At 73.4% G+C, this 10,443-nt stretch overlaps 3 protein-coding genes across 4 annotated transcripts; 1 reads left to right on the top strand and 2 right to left on the bottom strand.

Annotated features, from left to right (window-relative positions):
* Window positions 1–266: 266 nt before the first annotated feature.
* ACY1 (aminoacylase 1) lies at window positions 267–4,492 on the bottom strand. Of its 2 annotated transcripts, XM_062585245.1 has the most exons (14): window positions 4,384–4,492; window positions 3,986–4,050; window positions 3,213–3,317; window positions 2,712–2,806; window positions 2,380–2,456; window positions 2,072–2,161; window positions 1,834–1,890; window positions 1,648–1,721; window positions 1,518–1,567; window positions 1,187–1,331; window positions 1,030–1,098; window positions 855–934; window positions 690–750; window positions 267–576 (listed from the first exon to the last, which is right to left on the bottom strand). In XM_062585245.1, exons 1-14 carry the CDS (start codon window positions 4,490–4,492, stop codon window positions 412–414), a joined length of 1,242 nt encoding a protein of 413 aa, XP_062441229.1. In that variant the 3' UTR covers window positions 267–411. The 2 variants fall into 2 exon arrangements, with proteins under 2 accessions (XP_062441229.1, XP_062441230.1); XM_062585246.1 differs by lacking the exon at window positions 2,072–2,161.
* Window positions 4,446–8,192, bottom strand: LOC134145605 (protein ABHD14A-like). The gene is made up of 5 exons (XM_062585247.1): window positions 7,936–8,192; window positions 7,460–7,575; window positions 6,855–7,090; window positions 6,499–6,736; window positions 4,446–4,521 (listed from the first exon to the last, which is right to left on the bottom strand). Exons 1-4 carry the CDS (start codon window positions 8,136–8,138, stop codon window positions 6,515–6,517), a joined length of 777 nt encoding a protein of 258 aa, XP_062441231.1. The 5' UTR covers window positions 8,139–8,192; the 3' UTR covers window positions 4,446–4,521; window positions 6,499–6,514.
* A 113-nt stretch (window positions 8,193–8,305) lies between these two features.
* Window positions 8,306–9,604, top strand: LOC134145607 (putative protein-lysine deacylase ABHD14B). Its single transcript, XM_062585248.1, has 3 exons — window positions 8,306–8,588; window positions 8,809–9,050; window positions 9,254–9,604. The coding sequence occupies exons 1-3, from the start codon at window positions 8,381–8,383 to the stop codon at window positions 9,434–9,436; spliced, it is 633 nt and encodes a 210-aa protein (XP_062441232.1). The 5' UTR covers window positions 8,306–8,380; the 3' UTR covers window positions 9,437–9,604.
* The last annotated feature ends 839 nt before the right edge of the window (window positions 9,605–10,443 follow it).

Raw genomic sequence — 10,443 nt, 5'->3', positions numbered from 1 at the left:
CCCCTCCTCCTCCGCCGCCGCAGCCCACCCTGCTCTCGCCATCCGGCGAGCCCCGGCCCGGCCCCGGCGGGGGCGGCTCGGCTCGGCTCGGCTCTGGGACCGGCCGCGGCAGCCCCGCCGCCCCCTCTGCGGACACGCCGGTCCATCCCGGACCCGGCTGCCCCCCGCTAGGAGCCTGCTCCCTCCCCGGCAGGAGAGACGCCAGCGGGCAGGGCAGCCGCCGACAGTGGAGGGACGGACGGACGGACGGACCTGGCACTCCCAGCTTTGCTTATCAAGATTTATTGGGAGAAATCGCACGGCGCGCGGCTCCGGGAAACCTCGGTCGGGCCCCGGGGGGCAGGGGGGGCCGCCGTCCCTGCCGCCCCCCCTCCAAGGGGCCCGGCGTTGGCCCCCCGGGCGCGGGCGCGCTCAGCCCTCCGCGGGCAGCGCCGGCACGGAGGCCAGGGCGGGCAGCAGGCGGGCGTAGATGGCGATGCCCCGCAGGAAGACCTGCTCGTTGAGGAACTCGTCGTGGTCGTGGAGCAGCACCGGCGTGCGGGTCATGGGCGAGAAGCCGACGGCCGGGCAGCCCACCTGGGGCCCGCGGGAGAGCGGGGTGAGGCGGGGAGGGCGGCGGGCGCCCCGCGGAGCCGGCCGCCCCTGCCCGCCGCAGCACCGAGGCACGGGGCCGGGGCGCCGGCACTCACCGCTCGGATGTAGCGGCTGTCGGTGGCAGCGGGGAAGATCTCGAGCTTGAGCGGCAGCTTCCTGCCGAGGGAACACGCTGCGTGGGTGCCCCGAGCCCCGGGCACCGACCTAGGGGACGCCCCGTCCCGTTTTCGGGGGGGCAGAGGGGGGGACACGCTACTCACATGTCCCTGCAGACCCCGCTGAAGGCTCGCCACCACGGGTCCGACTCCTCCGTGGAGGTGACATGCTGGTCCATGCACTTCTGGTGGAGGGAGAGGGCAGGGGACAGGGGAGAGGGGGGCACCCAGCAGGGCACCCAGCGGGCAGGGGCGGCCTAGCTCCCCCGCCAGCCCTCACCTGGATAAACTCGTAGGTGACACCGTCCCCGGCGGCCCGGCACCACACGGCCACCTGCTCTTCGAACGCCTGCCAGAGGGGGCGGCGGAGGGGGGTGAGCGGGGCAGCCCCCAGCCCACTGCCCCCCCGGGCCGGGCCGGGCCAGCATCACGCCCACCTTCAGGTCCACAGTGGGGGGGATGCGGACATCGAAGCCGACTGCCATCTCCGAGGGCACCACGTTGAAGCAGACGCCCCCCTCCAGCATGGTCAGGTTGAGCGAGGTGACGTCCCCCAAGGTCAGGCCCCCGTCGGACTTCAGCCTCGGGGGACGCAGGGGGGAGTCATCCTCTGCCGCCACACGGGGAGGGGAAGGGCTCCCCCGACCCTGCCGCCACCCCTAAACAGGTAAACTGAGGCACGGGGCTGCGGCGCCGGATCTGCCCGGGATCCCGAGGAGCCCAGGAGTGGGCAGGGGGACCGAAACGGAGCCAGTGCCCGGCGCCTACCTCTGCTTCTCGCTCTCCCTGAACGCCAGGAAGGAGGTGATCACCTTGTGCTGGGGAGCCAAGGCGCGGGGTGAGGGCCAGCTCCGCGCGGCACCCCGCGCGCCCCGTCCCGGGACGCCCCGGCACTTACCACCTTCTCGGCTGCCGTGTTGCTGACGAAGCGGGACCCGTGGCCGGGGCTGCCCACGCACTTCACTTTGATCCCTGCCGCACCGGGGCGGAGGCTTTGAGCGCGCGGCCCGGCGCGCGCCCAGCGCCCCGACGCCGGGGCACCGGGCAGAGCCAGGGCCGGGCGGGCGCCCACGCGCTTACTCACACCAAGGGCTCTTCTCGCCGTAGAAGACGCTGAAGGTGTCGGAGGGGCTGGCCAGGCCTGTGGTGGGCACAGAGGGGACGTCAGTGGGGCACGCGGGTGCCGGCTGGCACCGCCGGGGTCACGGATGGGCAGAAGGAGCCAGGCCGGGGTGGGAGCCACGCGGTGCCCCGAAGCCACGCCGGGCGCACGAGGTCCCGGAGCCCAGGTGATGCCCCCCAGCAGCCCTGCCGCTCCTCACCTTCGTCCAGGGCAAAGCCCACATTGAGCGCCCTGAACTCGGGGCGCTGCACGAACATCTCCATGCCCTTGTGTCCACCCACCTCCTCGTCTGCAGAGAAAAGCCTGGCATGGGTGAAGGCCCCAACGTGTCCCCCACCCGACAACCCCCTGCTCTCCTTTGCAAGGCAAATTCAAAACCTAGGCAGGCTGACAAGGGTCTCTAGTGAGCAGAGGGTGCCCGTCAGGTGCCCAGATGCCATGGTGAGGGGCACACACACAGTGCCATCGAGCTGCCAACCTCCTCTGCCCCTCCAGCTGCAGACTTACCAGGCACAAAAGTTAGGTGGATGGTGCGGGCAAAACACTTCCCCTCTGCCTTCAGCCTCCGGATGGCCTCGAGATACCTGCAGGGCAGAGGCATCACCAGGGCGCCCGGGCACATGGGAGAGATGGGCATGGCATGCTCAGAGCCACCCTAAACCGGGCTAGGAGGTGGCAGGAGCGGGCTGCTCTTTCCTGGCGCCCCGGCACGAGGTGTCCAGGGAGGGTGGCACCCTGCCCTACCCCGGGGTGGGCCGCTGCCCCGCTCAGAGGTATGTCCACATCTGCGCCCCATCGCCCACGCCGTGCCACCACCCGGCTCAGAGCCCCTCACTCACTGGATGGAGACGCACTTCATGTCCTGGGCGCCCCGGGCGTAGATGTTGCCTTGCGCATCCTTAACGGCTTCGAAGGGGGGGTAGGTCCAGTGCTCCTGCGGGGACGAACAGCACCGGCTGCAAAGGGCAGAGCAGGCAGCAGGGGCAGCAGGGTCTCCCCTCCACGCAGAGGGGTGACCCACGCCGGGTAACAGACCGAAGGGAGGCTAGCTTCGGGCAGGGCAGGACAGCCCAGGCGGCTGTGATGGGGACACGGATGGGCGCTGCAGCTCCCACCACCTCCCGCTGTCCCTAGCACGACTCCACCGGCACCCGCCCCAGCGAACGCTGTGCCCTGTCTCCGCTCGAGGGAGGAAAGCACTGGGCTGCTTTCCCCTGACGCTGCCGAGCCAGGAGAGATGGCACCAGCCAGCACAGCTGCAAAACCCTCTTCACTTGGGCCCCCCAAATCCTGCCCGGCTGCCCCACTTGCCCACGCCACCCTCTGCCCTTCACCAGCACCTCAAAGACCGGCACGACATCCATGTGGGAGTTGAGCAGGATGGAGCGCAGGTGGGGGTTCGTGCCCGGCCAGGTGAGGACCAGGACCACTCGGCCCGGGCACACCTACGGAGCGAAGGCGGGCGTCACTGGGGTCCCAGCAATGGGGCTGGGCCAGGCTGGCTGGAGAGGAAAAGCAGCAGCCTGGCAGGTCACCCTTTTCCGTGCGCAACTCTCTGGGCAGTACAGGGAAGGGACCAGCAGGCTGGACGGAGCCTGGACGTGGCCACAAGCAGCTGAAAGCTCCTGGCCGGAATTGAGATGGAGCCACAGCTCCATCCAGTGTCCTTCCCCAGAGCCCGGGGCTCCGCAGCGCCAGCTGCTGCCTGTTCTCTGCCAGGAGCGAGGGACATCTCCAGCCAGCGTGATCCTGGCTGGTCCCTCGCTGATCGGAGCCATAAAGGTCACTGGGGACCAGCCCAAAAAGAGAGCGTAAGGGGAGCTCACGGAGGCGCTCGGGTCAGCAGGGGGTTACGGAGAGCAGGAGATTCACCTGCCAGGCTGCCACCCACCCTGGGAGGCGGAAAGGGGACGGGTCTGGCTAGCCAGCGTCCCCCCGCCGAGACAGCGACACGGCGAGCCAAGCCGAGCGGGATGCCCAAGGCGGCAGGGACGCCTCCCCGCCTTGGCCGCGCTCCAGGACGAATACGCCGTGGCCCGGCAGGCCCAGCGGACAGCAGCCCCGCAGCCCAACGCCTCGCGGGAGCAAGCGGCGAAGGGCCGCCGCCGCTCACCTCCACTTTCTGGCAGGCCAAGCCCAGGTCGGCGCCGACACGCTCCAAAAACCGCACGGCTGCATCTGGGGAGGAGCAGAGACACCGAGGGCTACGCTGGGATCTGCCGCACCTCCGCGGACCCAAGGGACCCCTACGCTCTCCCGGGCCAAGGAAAGAGACAGCCAGAGAGGGCAGGCGATGGCGACGCCGACCCCGAACAAGCGATTTTGATGCGCTTTAGGCAGAAGATGGAAATACTACTGGAAGAGAAATCTACGGCGGGTTCTTATGTGTGGCAGCCAGCATCCTGCCCGGAGCGGGGCAGCGTGGAGAGGGGGCGGCAGGCCCGCCACCCCACGGCAGGGGGTTTGCTGGAGAAACCCCCGCGGCGGCCCCCGCCGAAGGCACCGCCTTACCGTAGTCCGGCTCGGGGTGGACGGTGTTGATTTTCAGGTACTCCCGGAAGAGCGTAACCGAGGGGTCCTCCGAGGCCCCCGCGCCCTTCCCCGGCTTGCCGGGTGCCATTTCGGGTCGGGGACGACGGCTGCAAAGCTCTAAGGGAAGAGCGAGGAGCCGGTTAATAACCCACCGGTCCCTCCAAAGTCCGGCCGCAGGCTCGGTCGTCACAGAAACCAAGCAGGACGGGGCAAAGTCCTCCCCGACGCCCTTAGGGCAACCCCCCCCCCGCCTTGGAGACGGCGTGGTGTCCAGGCGGGGGCTAGGGTCACAACGCCGCCCTCGCAGCCGCTGTTCGGGTACCACCTCGGGAGAGCAGGAGGGACGGTGGCCCCCACCCTCCCCAAAGCTCGCGTTTCTGCCCCAAACGCAGCGCAAGCGGAGATCCGCCGGTGCCCTGGGCGCGGGATGACGGAGGTGGCTGAGCTCGGCAGAGGGGCTACGGAAGGAGCGGTGGGTCACCGGTTTTGAGGGCCAGATGAGGTGTGCAGGGAGAGGCCACGGGAAGGAGGGTGCGTGGGCAGGAGCGCTCGACAGTTTTAGGGTCACTCGGTGGTTTGGGTGCAGGGGGACACTGGGTGCAGGGGAGAGGGCGCAGGGAAGGGTGAAAGGGGCTTGCAGGGGGCACCAGGTGCAACACAGGTGCAAGGAAAGGTGCTCCGGGCACGCAGGGAGATGGGCAGGCGGGTTAACCAGGGGTTAACATGGTAGCGGATGGCGGGTACTGCAGTTGGGGGTGCTGGAGGCCTGGCTGGAGCCCAGGGGGCGAGAGGCACACAGGGGTGCAGGGGGGTGCACATGGATCACGGTAAGGGATGTGGGGGGTGCAGGGGGGCACAAGGGGGTGCTGCCCATAGGAAGGCAGGGGGCACAGGAGCACCCTGGGGAGGGCACAGGGGTGCCAAGGGTACAGGACAGGGGTGTCATGGGTAGGAGCACATGGGGTGCAGGGGCGCCGTGGGTATGGGTGCAGCGAGGTGCAGCGAGGTGCAGTGGTGCTGTGGGCAGGGGTATGGGAATTCAGGGGGTGCAGGGCTGCTGTGGGTAGGGGCAGAGGGGGTAGAGGGCACCATGGGTAGGGGTGCAGGGGGGTCTGTGGGTGCTGGGCTGTGTAGGGGTCACCTGGATGCCGTGGGTAGGGGCACAGAGGTGCTGTGGGTAGGGGTGCAGGGGGGCCCAGGGGTGCAGAGTTGCATAAAGGTGCAGGGGGTGCATGGGTAGGGGTTGTGTAGGGGTACAGGGGGTCACATGGGTGCTGTGGGTAGGGGTGCAGGGGGGGTCTAGCGGTGCAGGGGTGCCGCGGGCAGGGCTGCAGGGCGGTCCGGGAGCGCCCGCGCAGAGGGGTGCGCGGCTGCCGTGACATGGGGTGCTGTATTTGGGGGCCGCAGGGCGCCGCGGTGGGGGCGCGGGGCCCCGCCAGGGTGCCCGCACGGCCACACGGCGCCGGGACAGCCGCCCGCGGCCCTTCCGCGCCCGCGCCCGCGCCCGGCCCGGCCCCGCCATACCTCCGCGCGGCTCCGCGGCGCCTGCTCCACCGCGCCCCGCCCCCTGACCGCATCGGGCCCCGCCCCCGCCCTCGAACCCCGCCCCCTGCCCCTAGCCCCGCCCAGGCCCTCCCCGAGACCCGCCCCCGCCCCTAGCCCCGCCCCCTGACCGCATCGGGCCCCGCACCCGCACCCCGCCTCTAGCCCCGCCCCCGGCCCGCCCCCGACCTCGAACCCCGCCCCCGCCTCTAGCCCCGCCCCCGGCCCTCCCCGGCCCGGCCCCCCGACCTCGAGCCCCCGCCCCCCGCCTCTAGCCCCGCCCCGGGCCCCGCCCCCGCCCCGGGCCCCGCCCCCGCCTCTGGCCCCGCCCCCGGCCCTCCCCGGGCCCCGCGGGGAGGCGGCACAAGTCCGAGCACCATCCGTTTATTGGGCTGGCGGCGCGGACCCGGCCCAGCACCCCCGGCCCAGCACCCCCTGCCCCCCAGCACCCCCTGCCCCCCAGCACCCCAGCCGCACCACTGCCTGCCCCCCAGCACCCCCTGCCCCCCGGCCCCGAGGCGCTCCCCGAGGACAGCGGTGCCCCCGCGGCACCTCCGAGCCCCCGGCGTCAGCGGCGGGCCGGGCGCGGGGCTGCGGTGGCCCCCGCGCGCCCCAGCTGGCGCAGGAAGCCCAGCAGGGCCCGGTGGAAGTCCTCTGGCCGGTCCAGGTAGCAGGCGTGGCCGGCGCCGCGCAGCACGGCGGCCCGGTGCCGTGGGAGGTGCCGGAGGCTCTGCAGCGCCCGCGGGGCCAGGCCCACGTCCCCGTCGCCGTAGAGGATCAGCGTGGGCGTCTAGCAGGGGGCAGAGCGCGAGGGGCCGCCTCAGCGGGGCACAGCTGCCCGCCGGCCCGGGCGGTGGTGCCCGTTCGGGGACCGACCCCCCGCCCGCCAGCCCCCACGAAAGCAGCACCTGGACCTGCCGGTAGCGCTCGGCAGCGTAGTCGTCGGTGCCCGCGGGCGCGATGGGCACGAAGCCCGCCAGCCGGTCGCCCCGGGCCAGCAGGAAGGGCACGGCGAAGCGGCCACTCATGGACGGGCTGACGAGGACAGGCCTGCGCATGGCCAGCTCCTGCAGGACGTGGTCCAGGAGGGCCACCCGGCCCCGCTCTGTGGCCACCGTCTCGGAGGGGGGCGAGTCCCCGTGGCCTGCGTGGGGCGGAGGGGCAGGCTCAGCGGGGGCGGCTCGGCCAGCCGGGCGCGCGCCGGGTGCCAGGCAGAGCCCGAGTGGTCACACAGCGCCGGGGCATGTGCTGGTCCCCTCGGCAGGACTCGGCCAGCTCCGGCCCGTGGGGTTACGCGGCCACGCGGGTGACACCACAGGGGTAGCCCAGTTGCAGGCACGGGCGAGACGCTGGGCCAGTGACTGCCGCTAGCTCCCCGGAGGGGTCCAGAGCGCGCTCACGGCCGAGGTGGAGCCCAGAGCTGCCCGTGGCGGGATGTCACCCGAGCGTGGCCTGCCGGCTGCCACCCGAGCGCGGCCCACGGGACGTCACCGAGCGCAGCCCGCGGCCCTACCCGGCAGGTCTATGGCGACAGCGCGGTAGCCTTCTCCGGCGAGCAGCGCCAGCGTGCCCAGGGCCTCCCACGTCTTGGAGGTGAAGGCCTGGCCGTGCAGGAGCAGGACGTCCGGCCTGCAGCGGGGAGGACGCGCGGGAAGGGTGCGGGCAGGAGGCAGGGCCCACGGGAGCCGAGCTCGGGCCGGCTGCGCCCGAGGCAGACCCCTCCGCCACCCCCATGAGAGAGCCCTCCGACCCATCGCACCAGCGCCGGGGGGGCGGGAGGGCCTCCCCTCCGCCAACCCCCCCGGCACAGCCGCAGCGGGCGCCACCGCCCCCACCGTGGCCCCCGGCGTGGAGAACCATGCAGCCGAGGAGGGTCCACCTCCGGGTGACCGCCGGCCGGGACGTGACCCACGCCGCCGGCCCCCGGGGCCCGCCGCCCCGCCTGCCCCGCCGCAGGGCGCGCGGGGGCCCGCGGGCCCCCTGACTCACCCACCGGGGCCGCCGGGGCCGCCGGGGCCGCCGGGGCCGGGCGCCTCCCTGTAGAAGAGGGCGGGCGCGCCGGCGACGGTGCCCGTCCGCGCGGCGGAGCCGGCGGCGCGCGGGGCGCGCTCCCGCCGGACGGCCGGCAGCAGCAGGTAGAGGAGCAAGGCGCCGAGCGCGCCGAGGAGCAGCAGGCCGCGCACCGGGGCCATCCTGGCCCGCGGAGGGGAGCCGGGGCCGCCGCCGCCGCCCCGCCGCGGCCTGCCGCCCCGCCGGCCGCCCTTCCCAGAGCCCCGCGCGGCGCCGGCCCGCCGGCCCGGCTAACCGCTAGGCGGCATCGCCCCGCCGCCGGCCCCCGTCCCCACCCCGCCGAGCCGGCCGACCTTTGCGCCGCGGAGGCGGCCCGGAGCCCAGCGCAGCCCCGTGGCCGGCGCTCGCTCCCCGCCGCGCCGGCATGGCCGCCCCCCGGCTCACCGAAAGCACCGTGACGGTGGACGGGCAGAGCCTCTTCTACCGCCAAGCGGCGCCGGCCGAGCGCAGCCCGAAGCTGACGGTGCTGCTGCTCCACGGCATCCGCTTCTCCTCCGACACCTGGCTCCAGCTGCAGACGCTGGCCAAGCTGGCCGAAGCCGGCTACCGAGCGGTGGCCATCGACCTGCCGGGTAAGGGCGGCGGGAAGCGCAGCCCCGGCACGGCACGGCACGGCGCGGCGCCGGGGGAAACCGAGGCACGGCGCCGCGGCAGGCGGCAGCGCCTCGGGCTGCCCCACGCGCAGGCCGGCCGGGCAGCCGAGGCGTCCCGGCGCGCTGGCGCGCCTGCCCGCGCCGCGGCACGGCCACGGGGCCGAGGCTCCTGGGGTGACTTCTCCCTCCTCCGGCTCAGGGCTGGGGCGCTCCAAGGACGCCGTGGCCCCGGCGCCCGTGGGCCAGCCGGCGCCGGGGGCTTTCCTGAAGGGGGTCTCGGAGGCGCTGCGCCTGGGCCCGGCCGTGGTGATCAGCCCCTCGCTCAGCGGCATGTACTCCCTGCCCTTCCTCTTCCAGCACGGCCACCTGCTCAAGGCCTACGTGCCCGTGGCGCCCATCTGCACCGACAAATTCCCGGCGGAGCAGTACGCCCAGGTCAAAGTACGGCCCGCGGGGAGACGGGAGGGAAGGGCACTCCGGCGTCCGGGTTTGGCGGGCGGGAGGACCGGGCAGGCCAAAATCCCAGCCGATGCCGGCAAAGGGGGGAAGGAACCTGCTTGTAGGGCGGCGGGAGGGAGGGGAGACCAGGGAGCCCCCCGCCGCGGCAGGCAGCGGCAGGGCTCAGCGCGCGTTCCCCTCCGCAGACGCCCACGCTGATCGTGTACGGGGACCAGGACGCGGAGCTGGGGCAGGCCAGCCTGGCCAACCTGCGGCACATCCCCGAGCACCAGGTGCTGGTGCTGCAGGGCGCCGGGCACGCCTGCTACCTGGACAAGCCCGACGAGTGGCACCGCGGGCTCCTGGCCTTCCTGCAGCAGCTGGAGTGAGCAGGACGGGACCGCGCAGGGGCACCCGCTCCTCGCACCCGCGCCCACGCCGTCCCGGCTGCTCTCCCGGGGCCCGGGCCAGCCCCGCTCCCTGCCCTGCCGCCTGCCATCGGCAGCTGCACCGCCAGCTTCCTCGGGACCAAATAAAACCCCAAGCTCTGCCACCGCCTCCCACCACCTTCCTCCTTGGAGCCCTGCTGCTCCCCCAGGCCCCGCCTCCTCCGGGTTGGCTCCACCTCCTTCCGCATGGCCCCGCCTCTGCTCAATCCCCACCCCGCCGTGCCCCCCTAAGGCTGCTGGGGGGTGAGAGCGAGGGGGGGCAGCACAGACGGTGCTGGGCATACGGGGGGGCCGGGGGAGCTGCTGTGGGGCCAGGCCTGGAGAGTCAGAACCCGGGTTCCCGATGCGTCAAGCAGCGGGTTCTAGGTCGCACAAGCAAAGCGGCCGCCCTGGCTCCGTCGCAGCGCTCGTAAGGGCGGCGCCGCCTCGGGCGCGGAGGAGCGCGCCAGCCGCAGGGACGCTGGAGCCGGCCGGCCACCCCTGGCGCAGGACGCCTGGGCCCCTGCCTGGAGCCCGTGACGCTGGCGCAGCAGCGCCCACGGAGCCCGCCGGGAGCCGAGCTGCTCCCGAGAGACGCGTTTGGGCAGCAGCGGGCCCCGGGGGCGCGGGCACCCCGTGACCTGGGGGGCTGTCAGCGGGCCTGCCCGCCCCCTCTTCACCTTCCTCTTCCTCCTTCCACCCCTGCTGGCGCACAGCCAACCCCGGGATAATCTGCGGGCGCTTAAGAGGTGACTGCCAGCCCCAGCGGCCTCCTGCCCGCCGCAGCAGCGGCCCGGCCAAGCGCCCCGGGGGGATTTACCACATTAGCGGCTGCGACGAACAGATGGGGGAAGGACAGACGGACGGAGGGGCAGACGGGGGCCAGCCCCCTGCCCACCACCTGCCTCCGCGCGCTAAGCCGGGCACCCAGGGCGCAGATGGAGGCCGTGGCGGGGTGCCCCCCACCG

Source organism: Rhea pennata, chromosome 12 (genome assembly GCF_028389875.1).
Source record: "Rhea pennata isolate bPtePen1 chromosome 12, bPtePen1.pri, whole genome shotgun sequence".
Taxonomy (NCBI): Eukaryota; Metazoa; Chordata; class Aves; order Rheiformes; family Rheidae; genus Rhea; species Rhea pennata.
Note: the sequence above shows the minus strand (reverse complement) of the source record. Positions and strands in the feature narration are given on the sequence as shown.